We start from the raw sequence: 15,393 nt of genomic DNA, 5'->3' as shown, positions 1-15,393 counted from the left end.
CCTAGATACATAACTTTGCATTTTTCTGTATTAAAATGCCCGTATTACCAAGAGATCCAGATGGCTCTGTATGCGTGCCTTTATTATTTACCATTCTACCAATCTTTGTGCCATCTGCAAATTTTATCAGGAGTGTTTTTCTATTTACTTCCAGATCATTGATGAAAACATTGAATAATGTTGGGGCTAGCACCTATCCCTGTGGAACCCACTAGAAACATAATGATTCCCATTGACAACTATTTTTTGAGATCTGTCAGTTAGCCAGTTCTTGATCCATTTAATGAGTGTTCTATTGATATTATATCTTGCTAGTTGTTCAATCAGAATGTCACGCAGTACTAAGTCAAATGCCTTACAAAAGTCTAAGCATATTACATCTATGCAGTTACCTTTATCCACTAAACGTGTAATTTCATTAAAGAATGAAATCAGATTTGTTTGACAAGAAACCATGTTGACTGGCGTTAATTGTATTCCTATTCTTTATCAATGGAATTCTCTATCAGTTTTCCCATTATTTTGCTTAGGACTGAAGTCCAGCTAATCCACCTTATAGTTAGTTACCCAGGTCATCCCTCTTGCTCTTTTTGAATATTGGCATAACATTAGCTCTCTTGTAGTTTTCTGGAATTTCCCCAGTATTCCAAAGTTTATTGAAAATGAACATCAGTGGGCCAGAGATCGCCTCAACCAGCTTTAGGATTTTTGGGTGCAAGTTATTCAGGCTTGTTGATTTTAAAATGTTTAATAAATGTTGCTCAGTATCCTCCTCAGTTACTAATGGATTAGAAGGTACTTACGTATCCTGTGATATGAGTAAATCATCCTGCTTCTTTCCAAATACATATCAGAAATATTTATTAAACACTTCTGCTTTTTCTGCATCATTATTAACAATTTTACTCTCTCTAGTTAGTAACAGGTCTATATCATTACTAGGATTTCTTTTGTTCCTAATATATTAAAAAAACTCATTATTGTCCTTAGCTGTGCAAGACATGGATTTTTACCTGATGTCTTAAGCTTCCCTTATCAATTTTCTGCACTTCTAATTTATATTGATTGCCATCTATTTCTCCCCTTTTCCATTTGTTATATATTGCTTTTTTATTTCTAGTTTCTGCTTTCACTTTGCCACTGAACTAGGACAGTCTTTTAGCCAGAATTCTCTTTCTTGACCGTGGAATCATCATGTGTCATAAGCACAGATGTCAGCATACTGCTAAGGGCTTCTGAATTTCTGATCACTCCTTTTGGAAAACCAATGTTGAGATAAAATTGCAGTTGGTGAAAGGCAGCAGACTGACAGCTCTGGCACCTAACATTTCTTTATTCTTCAAAGTGCTGAGGGTTAACTGCCCTATATTTGGAGAGGCTGCTGCAGTTTTTTCATTAAATAACCATGTAAATGTTTAATTATTCTCACTAGGATCAAACATAGCAAATAGCAGCCAGTAGACTAGGAGTTCATCTAGACTACAATAATAGCTATGTGAGGGGATCAAATTAGTAGATGTTTGTCCCACAACATGGTTAACATCAAGTTCTGTCTTGTCATGTGAACAGGAATCTAACTGTGTCACAAGCTCAAACAGTGCTATAGCTTTGTACAGAGCTGAGTTGTTTCATAGTTCAGGGATTCAGCTTAAACAATCAGGTCTTGTCTTCAGTACTAACCACAATCACATTTTAACTGTGTTTGGGCTGCTGTTTTCTACATGGTTTTGGTTATGTTTGAATTTGTAGATAGTGCTTTAAGGGTTAGGAGATTATTCATGGTCTGCAGTTAGCAGCTAGCCTGAACAAAGGCTTTACCCAGGGACATATTACATTCTTCATCAGTCAGTCTTTAAATCAAGACAGGGTGTCTTTCTAAAAGATATGCTGAAGATCAACCACATATTATTGGGCTTGATGTGGGAATCACTGGATGAAATTCTATTGACTGTGTTATGTAGGACGTCAGACTAGATCATCCCTTCTGGTCTTAAAATATAGAAAAGAGCATGATCTTACATCTCACTTTAAAGCTATGACTACACTAGCACTTTTATTGATAAAACTTTGTCGGTCAGAGGTGTGAAAAAAACACCCTCCTGACCGTCATAAGTTTCACTGACAAAAGTGCTGGTATGGACAGTGCTATGTCGGTGGGAGACTCTCTCGCATCAACATAGCTACCGCCGCTTATTGGGGGTGGTTTAATTATGAGGTGGGAGAGCTCTCTCTCGTCAGCATAGAGCGGCTACACAGGAGACCTTGCAGAGGTGCAGCTGCAGTGGTACAGCTTTGCCACTGTAAAGTCAGTAGTGTAGACATAGCCTAAAAGTGACTATGTTTGAGCTAAGAGATGTATTTGGCTGGGCTGAATTCTAGTGATGACGGGTTGCCACGGGGAACACACTAATTCCCATGAGTTTCTTCCTTGGAACAAGCATCTTACTTGTTCCTCCTGAATAGAGGTGATGTGGTGAGAGGTGAGATAACTAGGTGAAAAATTAAAACAAAAGTGTAGCCTCTAGGGATTGCTGTTAAATGTGTAGCCTGTCTCCAGGACAATGATCCTTTAATATGCTGCTCACTTCAATGAGTGATCGAAGCTGCAGGTAAGCAGCCTAGAGGAGAATGACACAATCAGACCCAATGAGGCAGAAAGTCTCTCTCTCTCTCTCAAAGACACACACACATTTCTAGCTGATGAGGTTGAACATGAACAATTAGAGAGCAAGAAGAATAGCTTCCTGTGCTTGAATCTGGCATACTGCCAATGCACAGAGTGGCAGTCCATGGAGTCCAATCCATCGAGTAGTGGCCCAGCCTGCCTCCCTATACCTGTGACTTAGTAACACAGTGGTAAATCTCTATATTGTGCTAAGTTTTCACATTAAAGATTTTGTGCTTGGGAATATGAAGAAATATGGGATCATGACACTCCATATATTATAAATAGAGACAGAAAGGAAGGGGAAGAATGTGAGACGGTCAGAGGGGTGGAGACCATATAAAAAACCACAGCATGGCTCACCTGAACTCCACCAGAGAGGTCCTTTGGGGCCATCTGCCTGTCTCAAGTCAGGATAAAGGAGGAGGGTTGGGCGTGGGGCTAGCAACTCCACCTCGTAAAAAATCAACCTGCTACAGAAACGCCAACAATAGAGACAACAGAGACTTTTACCCTGGAAAAAGAACGGTCTTCAACTCGAAGATGCATGACGCTGAGTGGTAAAAGCCGTGAGGAAGCCACTAAGCCGATTACCCTTCTTGCAACCAGGATTACCATAGGCACATGGAACGTGAGGCTGATAGCAAAAAAATGGGCTATACCTGGAACCAGCTAGAGTGAATGGCCCAGGATAGAGGACTCTGGAGATCTGTGGTTGGCAGCCCATACCCCGATTGGGGTGACGGGCATGAGTGAGTGGCTCACGTGGCCATAAGCAGTACCCATTCTCTGAGGGACCAGTGGTCATTGGCAAGTGGCCTTCAAGTTCTACCCCCATTCTGATTTTCAGTGACAGTGTGATTTCTGTCTTCTAGACAGAGTTTGAATTGAAGGGAGAAATTTTTTCCCTCTGGTTTCTGGGCAGTTTTGCCATATTGTCGCATCTTGGTTAAGAGACAGAGTTCTCGTGTGAGAGAATTCTACCTAATCATAGAATATCAGGGTTGGAGGGGATCTCAGGAGGTCATCTAGTCCAACCTCCTGCTCAAAGCAGGACCAATCCCCAGACAGATTTTTACCCCAGTTCCCTAAATGGCCCCCTCAAGGATTGAACTCACAACCCTGAGTTTAGCAAGCCAATTCTCAAACCACTGAGACCTCCTCCCCCAGTGCCTGGTTTGTGTGTGGAGCTCTGATGGTGGAGGGGGAATTTTCCCCTACCCATGTTAACGGGGAGGAGCTGGGAGGTCAGGGTGGGGATGTGAAGAGAACAATGTTCTTTTCTGTTTCAGACACAGTCTTGACCCCGTCACCTCTCCACTCCACTCTGGAGTTTCTGAGGTACTGGCTCCTGGCTTTATTGCTCTTGTTTGTTTGTCTTTGACTGTTATCTCAACATGTCCTTTCCTTCCATCTGTCTTTTTCTCCACTTGGTCTCCATTTCCCTAATTTCTTATCTATCTCCCTGTCTCTCAGACTTTGGCAGTCTGTCCTTCCACACTGTTTACCCAGTCAACATATAGCAGGCGTCAATCATCAGTCACTCCATCCAGTGCCAGGTGAGGCTGGGAGGGGGCCATCTAATTAACCACATAGGAATTCTTCATTAATTCTCTTCCCATCCCCCTTCTTACGAGAGAGGAATCAGAAAGGAACTTGGGCTTGTGGAGAGGGGAGTTTAAACATTTTTATTGAACGTACTTTCAGACTGATTCTGTGGCAGGCCCATTGATCAGACCCAGTTTTTACAGCTTCCTGTGGGCTCTGTTATTCTTCACCTTGATCTTAACTCAGCCAGTAAAGAACCTACAATTTCTTCCACCCTTTCCCCATCCCAGCAGCTAAGGAACAGAGAAAGGGAGAATCATTTTCGGACTAATGCAGTGGTGACTTCCACAGTTAATGGATGGGGGACTGTGTATCTAAGCAAAGTGGGACCAGGCTTACTTCTCCTTAGGGGCTTGTGCATACTGGTAGCATACACATTCCACAGCATAATCATTACCCAGATGTTTTGAGAATCAGCCATTTAAACCCAAGTCAGAGTAAACGCTGAAGGTCCCATGACATTAACTGAGGGGGATCAAGTTGCAATGTTTTTCTAAAGGAACAAAGCCAAGGATTAGGAAGAAACAAACTACTTTATAAAAACATATGCAAGGGCAACAGAGGCATGAGTAATTTGGGATTTAACCCAACAATAACCAAGAAGTGCTAACACAAACATATAACAAGCAGGCAGGCAAGTCAGTTAGGATATAGGAAGTGTCTGGTGCTCTGGAAATTCAAGTGTAGTTCAGCACAAAGATCCTTAGGTAGCTATGTGGTTGATGTTGCACAGTTATAGTCCAATCCACGGCAAGTCCAGAGGCTTCAGATCTTTAGCTGTTATGTTACACTATGAAGGGCAATTACCAATAAATAACAGACAGAGGAATGGAACTAAAGCCCCTCCTCTCTAGGGGCTCAGAGCATTGTCTTCTCTGAGGCCTGGTCTATACTGGGGTGGGGGGTGGGGGAATCGATCTAAGGTAGGCAACTTCAGCTATGAGAATAGTGTAGTTGAAGTCGATGTATCTTAGATCAAATTAAAATCACTTACTTTGTGTCCTCGCAGCGCTGGATCGACTGCTGCTGCTCCCCTGTCGACTTTGTTTCCGCCTCTCACACTACTGGAGTTCAGCAGTTGACAGGAGAGTGATCAGGGATCAATTTATTGTGTCTACACTACACGCGATAAATCGATCCCTGAGAGATTGATCGCTACCCACTGATCTGGTGGGTAGTGTAGAGGTACTCTGAGAGTTGGACTGGGCCCTAAGGGATTTACCACTTGAGCTAAAGTAGAATCTCTACTAGCTGTCAGCCATATTAGGGCTTAGGCACCCTTTATACACCTGCTCACTAGTAGTCTTAGTAACAATATTGTGGAATCTCTAAACTAGTTGAGAGATTGGTTTCATTTACACAGTTCTGTTCAATGTAACGAATAAACCCACCCTGTTAAGTTTTTTCCCCACTGATTATGAGTTTTTCTATTCTTGTAGTTTTTTAATGTCTGTCTCTCTCCTTATTAGGGTGAGAGGAATCATGACTCTTCTCCCTCACTTTATCTCCACACATGCTTTTAAGAGATTAATGAACACAGGGCTAAATTTTTCAAAGGCAATAATTAATTTTGGATGTCCAACTTGAAATACTTTGAGCTGGATTTTCAGAGGTATTGCACCCAGGCTCCAAGTAGCTCAAATCAGGCTCAAAGTAGCTCAAGTTGAGCACTCCTAAATGAAGGTTTGAAAATTAGTGGTTGCTTTTTAAATGTTTAAAATTTAGACCAGCCATACTGTGACACCAGGTGAGGAAACTGAAGCCTGATCAACACTTAAAATTTAGATTGATATATCTACACTTGCTCAGAGGTATGAAAAATTCATGCTGTAGCTATGCCAACCTTACTCCCAATGAAGAATGCTTCTGTTGACCTAGTTACTACCACTGAGGGAAGTGGATTATCTAGTGACAGAAAAAAACCCTTCTGTTGCTGTATGCTGCATCTATATTATGGTTGAGTTTGGCTATGCCACTGTAGTCCCTGTTGTGTAGACAAGCCCTGAGGGATTATTTTGGTGTAGAGGAATAACTTGACACAAGGTGGTGCAAAAGTTGCACTTAAATCTATAGAACCTATGCTGTTATTATTCGCAGTACACAGAATAGTGATACTTTGAAGAAACATGAATTGTCCTTGGAGAGCGAATGCCTTGCTTATACACACTTGGTGTGAATCTGTTAATTTTTCACACCATTATTACCATCCCAGCTGTTCCTGTTTGACAGAGAGTGACTCCTCCAGAAACTTTATTTAGAGTGAACAAAGCTCTTGAATGGGGACAGAGGCAAAGAACCCGAGTACATGAATTTATTTCAAGAGGATATGGGTATAATGCTAGAACTATAGCATCGTTTACCTATTCTACCTATAGGAAATTGACAAGTTCCCAGGTGTTTTGTTGCATTGATTGCTTCTATGGACTTTGAGGGGAGGTGGATATAGTAAGTTAGTCCAGAAGACTGGGGAGCATTTCCAATAGTAGGACTCTCTCCCCTTGCTGTTTCCTGTGCTTGACTCAGCCCTCAGGTCAGGAGCTAAGAAAGATAAAGTGGCTGGCAGACCCACATCTGTGTGGACAGTGGGCAGAAGTGGAAGCGTTAAGGGATCAGTTGTACTGAGGATGGCAATGCCAAAGGACTAAGGAGGATTGTGTCTGTTCTGGGGAGAGAGAGAACTGGGGGGACGGTCAGGGCAAGTACGCAAGGAAGAGGAGCTCAGCGCAATTATGCCAGTTCCCAGTGCTATAAAGGTTAATGCAGCTCTTGTCTGATTCCATCTGCTCTTCCTGCAGGCTGTATACAAGCTGGCAGATGTGGCTTGCAAGTGCCATGGCGTCTCAGGTTCCTGCAGCCTCAAGACCTGCTGGTTGCAGCTGGCAGACTTCCGCAAGGTGGGTGACCTGCTGAAGGAGAAGTATGACAGTGCAGCTGCTATGAGGATCAGTCGCAAGGGCAAGCTAGAGCTGGTAAACAACCGCTTCAACTCACCTACGCAGGAGGACCTGGTCTACATTGACCCCAGCCCTGACTATTGCCTGCGCAATGAGACCACTGGCTCACTGGGCACTCAGGGCCGGCTGTGTAACAAGACCTCAGAGGGCATGGATGGCTGTGAGCTGATGTGCTGTGGCCGGGGCTATGACCAATTCAAGAGCATCCAGGTGGAGCGCTGTCACTGCAAGTTCCACTGGTGCTGCTTTGTCAAGTGTAAAAAGTGCACAGAGATCGTTGACCAGTATGTCTGTAAATGAAAGAGCCACCAAAGCAACAAATCTATATTATATAAATCTATATAAATATATTTTATATTTGTATAAATAAATAGATGATAATAATTAAAGAAGCTTATTTAAGAGACATTTTGGTTTTGAAATTTCCCCATCGGACTGGACAGTTTGCCACTCCCTTTATTCAGCTGTGGAGCAAAGGGGGAATTTGCCCTCCAACCCTTCTCCCCCTGGATGTTATAATCCAGAGTGAAAGGAACCAAAGAGTTGCTCAAAAGGAACTCCCCCCATAGTCACCTCACTCCAGAAGCAGGGGATTGATTCATGGTCAGAGACATGGAAGAGAAAAGTGGGTTCCCTTTGCTATCTCGTGGTTTAAAACTCAAAAGTTTACATGGTGTTGGACATCTGGAGTCACAATCAGACATGGGAGAGTCTTAGTTATTCATGTTCCATGCCCCCAAGCCCTTTGGACAAGCAAAACAAGAGGACTTGGACCCATTTTCTGCTCCCTATAAAGGAAGTGTGGTGCTTTGTCAAACAAGAGGGAAAGTCACTCAGGTCTCGTGCTGAAGAATATGGATTAAAATACAAGGTATCATGTAGAGTGCTTGGAATGAGGACTCCTGCACAGTGGTAGGGAGATCACCTGTTCCAAGTGAGGGAGAAAGGTGTGAACTTCAATTGGGAAGGACTAGTGTATCCTGAGAGTTTAAAAGAAACTAGCATCTAGCTCTTCTGTACCTCAAGGGCAATGAGAAAAATCTGCCAAAGCCCTGTCTAGGGTGTCTGTCAAGGAGATCCTTTTCCCCTCCACTGTAACCCACTTTGTTTTTGCGGATGAGGACCTGCTACCTGTCTCATGGCCCTATTGAGCTCTTTGGGAAAGAAATATACTCCATGTGTATGTCAGTGGAGTGTGTGAGAGAGCCATATATGCACGCAGGGGACTGGATGAACACTGCACCTCAGTCCTTACCATTGTTTCCATTTCTCCCCTTCGACATGGATACGAATGGTCACCTTGCCCAGCTCTTTTCAATCCTCCTCACCTCAGATGTAGTTTCTCTTTACCATTAAATACCCCTCACTGAGGTTTCTTTCTCTCTCTCTTGCTTGTGTATGTGTGTGTTTTGTTTTATTCTGTTTTGTTATTTATTTCAGAGCCCAGGGGGCCAAACTCTTCTCTGGTGTAAACCCACTGCAGTCATTGGAGCTGTACCAAAGATGACTTTGTCACCAGAATGTGGGCTAGATTTTCAAGGAGTGAGGTCCAGTCTGCACCCTCTTGTGGTGATAATGGAGAATAATGAAAAGGTGCTTGAACAGAGGCCCATTAGCAAAATCTACTAATCTCTCTTAACTTTCTTGCAATTATAACAGAATTCAATTAGTAAAATATGGATGGAACATATGCTGATCCTACCACAGGACATTTCCTGCCCTTCATGGCATCTTCAGAGTTCATTTGTAGGCACAGAGGAATCAGAGAAGCAAACCTCAAAACGTAAACATTTACTAATATACTTCCCATTTTTTTACTGACATTCCAAGTTTTTTATTGACAAATTTCAAATGAACAAAAAATTCCAATTAATGGACAAGATCCATAGTCCAGAAAAATAGATTTTTAAATCTTTACGACTTCTATTTCTGATTAAACATGGCAACTTTTACAGAATCCACTATTTCAACCATCAGAGAATCCTGCAAATGCATATTTCATATTTAAAGTATTGGAAGAGTCCAGAAACCCACAAGAAAGAAAAATTATGCTTAGTGATTAGTTTGCCTATTTTTACAGATGTGTCCACTTTTTATTTTTGTAATCCAATTTTTGTTTCTTATTCAACAATCAATATATTTGTTGGCATTGAAGAGAGCAATTTCTTGGAATACAAAAGGTGGCCTGATTTTATTTTATTATATAAAAGCTGAAGCCAATGGTATAGTAATTCAAAGTAACAGAAATAATTTTCCATGCATGGAAAAATGTGAATACAGTGGCCTGACCCAACTCCAATTAAACCTCAATGGGAACTAGCCTGAGCACAAGATCAGTTCAAACGTGTGAGCTATCCAGTCTGGGGATACTATACATTTCCTGTTCAGTAATAAAACTCACTGCACGTTGGATATATCTAAAAAGATTTTTTCCTCCCTCTATGCTCACCCCCCTGTTCTTTTCCATCTTCACTGCATCAGTGCTTAAAGGTGTTACATACTTGTGACACCCCCCAGGCATTGCTAATATATCCAGTAATTCAAAGTCTTTTCACTTGGCTTTTACATTAAAGACCATTCATATAAGGGAATCTTAACACATATTCCAGCACTGCACCACAGTACATTTTGTGGGTGTAAATAATTGCAAGTGGAAGTGATGACACAGTGGGGACCCAAGGGAGAAGGGAAATGTCAAGCCTCTTCAACTTTAAAGAAATAAACAGGAAGAAGTTGGAGGCCTTCTGTTGGAGAGATATGGCGTGAGGTGCCCCACAACCCCCTTCTCCAACTAGAGTGTGGAAAATGTTCCATGACTATGCCAGAAAGGATATAGACTTGCCATCCTCTCCTTAAGGTATCAGGAGAGTAGCAGATGACTGAGTTTCCTCCCTCATGAAGACAACATCCAGTAGAGGGAGCCTGTTGATGGAGGGAGTTGTATGAGGCTGATAGAAGGGCTTCTTCTACAGCAGAGGTGGGCAAACTTTTTGGCCCAAGGGCCACATCTGGGAATAGAAATTGTATGGCGGGCCACGAATGCTCACAAAATTGGGGTTGGGGTGCGGAAGGGGGTGAGGATTCTGGTTGGGGATGTGGGCTCCAGAGTGGGGCCAGCAATTAGGAGTTCAGGGTGTGGGAGGGCGTTCCAGGCTGGGATGTGGGGGGAAGGGCTGGGGCTGCGGGCTCTGGGATGAGGCTGAGCAGTTTGGGGTGTAGGAGGGCGCTCTGGGCTGGGACTGAGGGGTTTGGAGGGTGGGAGGGGAATCAGGGCTGGGGCAGGGCATTGGGGTGTGGGGAGAGGCTCAGGGGTGCAGGCTCTGGGCGGCGCTTACCTCAAGCGGCTCCAAGAAGCAGCAGCATGTCCCTCCTCCAGCTCCTACGCTGACGTGCCAGGGCCATTGGAGCATGTAGAAGCCAGAGGGGGGCCATGCCTCTCCTTCCAGGAGCCATGTGGAGCAGCCCCTGACCCCGCTTTCTGGCTGGAGCGCAGGAGGAGGGTCATGAGACTTCCAGAAGCCGCATGGAGCGGCCCCTGACGTTGCGTCCCGGCTGGAGCACCAAAGCGGGGCAAGCCCCAGACCCCACTCCATAGCAGGACCTTGAGGGCTGGCTTAAAACGGCTGATGGGCTGGATTCAGCCCATGGGCCATAGTTTGCCCACACTGTTCTATAGGCTCAGAGAAGTATCCAAACATTTGGAAGCTTCTCTGTACCCCAGTTATTTGGAGGCCTTGATCATTGAGAATTATATTAAAAATAACCTAACATTCACAAGGATTCTAATAAAAATCGCCATCCTCCAGTTTTTCAGAGAATTTTCCCTGGACTTTTTTCAAATGATCTGGCTTTGAGTTTTCCCAAAGTTCGGTGGGTTGGGATCCAGAAGTTTGGTTCAGCCCATTTCTAGCTAAAGGACAATTTATGTAGCACCCTCACACAAAAGAATCTCCTTGTGATAGTAATAAGAATGTAAATCAGAGCAGATTTAGATTGGCTTGATGTGTGCAAAGCCAAGGAAGGGGAAGCAGCAGATGAAAACCAAAGAGGAACTACCCCTTGCCAATAAGGGAGAAAGTAGTGGATTTTAATTTGCACATTGCTAGATAGACAGTGTGATCCAGAGGCATAGGATGGGGAATTAAGACCTGGGTTCTATTTCCAGCACTGCCACTGACCTTAGACAAGTCACTTTACATCTTTGTACTTCAGTCTCCTCATATATAAAACGAGAGTAATGATACTTGCCTTCCCTGTAAAGCACTTTGAGATGTATGAATTAAGAATGCTAATAACAAATATTTACTATTATTAATTATTGTAGCCATACGGCATTGTGCTGTAACACTCATAGCTCTAACAAAACAGCACAGAGGCAGGCTAGATTGCTACCTAGATGAAGGACTTCAAAGAAACACTAAGGTTGTGTTGGGGATTCAGCAAGAAGCACTCTTTCCTCTGAGTCTGTATTTAACAAATGTCCTATGCCAGCCTGGTGTTAGTGGGAGATGCTGTTTTCTCAATGAAATGTGAAAGTAATCATTTGATCATTCATGGTAATTAAATAGCTCATGGTAGCCTGTAAGATTAAAGATGTTAGTCTGGTTTCTGAGCCAAATACCTGAATGCCTAAATTTTGCAGTTCAAATGCATAAGATATTCTGCCATTTCCATCCCTAAACTATTGTGAAGAATATGCACACTGTGGGACCAAGCTGTAACCTGTGGCCAAGGAAATAGAGACAGCATTGCCAATTGCCATCATCTGCCAGCGTACACACAGCATCCCAAAGAAACCTTAGGTCTCCATTTGGAGGAAGTCTGATATCTTCCATCTGGTAGAGGGCAAGTGTCTATCATCATCTCTAAAGGGGCTGTCCCAATGGTATCTACACACAGCTGTGTATAATTACGCACATTTTCTCACTCTGCTTTTATTTAACTGCATTTTAGGATACAGCTTGTATTGAAGACTGTCAGAAATAAAGTTCCATTGCATTGTAAGTTGCAAAGGGAAATGTTATATACATGCTCTGATCTGACATATTCTACCTCAGGCAGGGTTGGAGGAGATAGCTTGGTGGGGTAAGTAGATTTTGTAAACTTAAATTTCTGGAAACCAGAGGTCTGAATACTGACTTTCCCAAGGTCACAGTGAGTCAATGACAGAGGTGAAAATAGGATCCCAGATTCCAATTCATGTGCCATATCCACTGGACCGCAACCATCTTCCCCATCTTATCAAAGGTGAACAAAACAAAATGCTTATAGCTGAATATGCACCAGGAAAAACAGATCACAAGCATGTCCTTTTGTACCCAAGGATAAAAATAATTACAAATATAAGAAATATGAAGATCACCGTAAAGCTTTATTGTCATATCTCCGTTTTGCCAGACTTCTTCCTGCAGGGGATAAAGAGATAGCTGTTGCCATCCCACTTCTCCCTCTCCCTTTTCAGATGACACAGGAGATCTACCACTCTCATCAGGAGAGCATGAGAGAGTGTGAAAGGCACACTGGCACCTGCTAGAACAGAGGAAGGCGAACCAACAACAGGAACAGTTTCTCTGTGGGAAGCAGAGGACAGCTACTTCTCCTCTCCTTCCCCAACACTGGACAGCCATAAGAGGGACAGAGGGCTGTAAATTGTGTATTGTCATGGGGTACACTGGCTCCTTAAGATCTAGGGGGAAAGTGTGCAGAGCCATATTACCTCATTCCAAGGGGCTTGCTCAAAGACAAATGTGTGGGTCAAAAGACACAAGCACTGAGAGAGAAAAAATGGTTTTGGGAGGGGGTAGTTTCTGGGAGAAAACTCAGCCTGCTGAGTCTGTCAAGAACGCTTGAAGTTTGGGAGGTCAATGTTCCCATCTTCTCTCAACAAAACAGAATCTGGGAAATACAGATCCCCCTGGGGCTTCTGGGATTTGTAGGGCTCCACAGGAAGACCTACTGAGAAGGGCACAGCCTCTTGCCTGATAGTAGGAGAGTCTAGGTAGGGAGATTCTGCAGTGGCGTTCTCTTCTTTTTGCAAATAAATTCTAGGTGTTTATTATTTACTTTAGCCACCAGATCTCTGGGGAGAGTTTGGAATCTTACCAGGAATGCCTGAGAGGAAGATATTTGAGGATGGGACCATTTTGTTTGATTTATATTTTATTACAAGACTTTCTGTCTGTCTGTTTGTTTGGACTTTGCCACCATATCTCTGGGAAGAGTCTCGATTGTACAGAGAAAGAAATGCCCCAGGGATGGAGCCATATTGTTTGGTTGTTTTTACATTCAACAGGCATGGCTTTCTGCAGACATCAGCCTGCCATACAACCCATCTGTGACAATACTTAGAAATGGATAGTCCTCATGTTCAATTGAAGCACTAGTTTCTCTGAGTACTCCCTCATCTGGATGCGCTGAAGTTGAGGGGTATAGTGAGTGATCACCTGCAGACTTCCTTTGATGTGAAGCAGCAGCAAGAGGCAAAATTTTCTAGGCTATAAGCTCAGCAACATTATCTTCTGATGATATCAAGAGCACAAAGCAGGATCTTTGCTTATGACCATAGATGCTGGAACTAGGAGTGCTGGGGTGCTGCTGCCCCCCCGGCTTGACGTGGTTTCCATTATATACAGGATTTAAAGTTTGATTGAATGGCTATCAGCACCCCCACTATACAAATTGTTCCAGCACCCCTGCTTATGACCAGGATGAGAGGCACAATTAGAATAATATAGCAATGAATCCATAGCCACCTAGTGATTGTCCTGTGCTTCACACAAACTATACAGGCTCCTAGTACCTGAACTACAGGAGAATCTCCATTAGCTATTTACTTTATATAGCCTATGACACATAGATGAGTACTTCTTCATCCCACCAGTAGGGAGCAGTGGTATACATACATATTAGTATGTTACAATACAATACACGCAGGGTGGGACATGAATGTAAAATTATTATTTTCTTTTTTAGACTGGGCTTGTATGTTAAATGATCTGTTAGTGTTTCTGTTTAATGTAGAGCCAGACTTCCATTTCTCCATCTACAACAGTAAATCTTGGTTCTGTGCTCACAGCAGTGTCCAGAGAAAAACACTGCCTTTTCTAATCCAGCGAAGAAACGACTGACTCTTTCATAGTCTCATCAGTTCAATAAAGTCTAGATTATGACCTAACTTCTCGCCTTGTTTAAGGACAGCACAACTATGTGCCACCCTAGAAGTAGCTCTGGGGAGGAATTGTGACTCAGAAAGGAACTGATCCCAGGGGAAGTAAATTACTGAAGTCTTTGACAGGGCATTCCCCAATCCCCAACCCTTCTGTCCTTTCTCTTCCCTCTTCCTTGCAGGAAGGAAGCAGCAGATTCTTTGAAGATCCTGCTTTCTCTCCCTAACTAAGCACAGAATCATGACTGGGACGGGGTGTGGCATTGCCACATAAGAACAAATGGCAGTTTTGCCCATAGACCCAAGAATGTGAGATATGGAAGGCTGAATTTAATCTCACCATTCTTAGACAATTAGAAGTATTAATTTTCTCCTCCAGCAAATGAACATTTTTGGAAGTCTGGTATCCAGCATTATATTAACTCCAATACAGTATTTAAAAAGAAAAACAACATTGTTTGCCTCTAAGATACAGAATTTGCTTAAGTACAAATTGTAGTAAGTTGTCACAAATCGGTAAGTAACCTGGAACACCAAGAACCCTTCTAAGAAAACAATTCTGAATAGGTTTCAAGAAGGAACAAATGCCCTGCACTAGCGCGCCATACTTTTAGCGCCAGTTTTTGTGGACTAGCTGGCTAATACATATATTTTTCTTTGCTTATTTTAATTCCATTGCTGTTAATAATTCCTCTCCTTCCTTAGTAAAACTTGTAGACAGTTATCATTTCTTTTCTTAAAATATTATTTAAGATAGACATATTTAATTCTTTTAAAAATCAGTCCAAGTCCTGTTCCTTATTTTTTACTCCCCTGAATTTTAGCCAATAATTCCTCCATCTAGCCCATAATTTTTTGGATTAGCGCATATATTATAGAAAGACATCCAATCTTAATTTAAAGATGTCAGGTTATGGGGAATCCACTACACATCTCTTGGTCAATTGTTCCATCAGTTAATTACCCACACTGTTAAAAATATGCTCCTGATTTCCATTTTG

General features: G+C 42.7%; 1 protein-coding gene across 1 annotated transcript in view; it reads left to right on the top strand.

Annotated features, from left to right (window-relative positions):
- Nucleotides 1–7,539, top strand: part of WNT5B (Wnt family member 5B) — a 102,064-nt gene extending 94,525 nt beyond the window's left edge. Inside the window, exon 5 of the mRNA XM_030543030.1 lies at nucleotides 7,069–7,539. Coding sequence (XP_030398890.1) covers nucleotides 7,069–7,527 — 459 coding nt within the window. The 3' untranslated portion in view covers nucleotides 7,528–7,539. The remainder of the gene's footprint in view (nucleotides 1–7,068) is intronic.
- Nucleotides 7,540–15,393: the final 7,854 nt, after the last annotated feature.

This window comes from Gopherus evgoodei, chromosome 1 (assembly GCF_007399415.2).
Source record: "Gopherus evgoodei ecotype Sinaloan lineage chromosome 1, rGopEvg1_v1.p, whole genome shotgun sequence".
Lineage (NCBI taxonomy): Eukaryota > Metazoa > Chordata > Testudines > Testudinidae > Gopherus > Gopherus evgoodei.
This window is presented reverse-complemented; position numbering and strand designations above follow the sequence as displayed.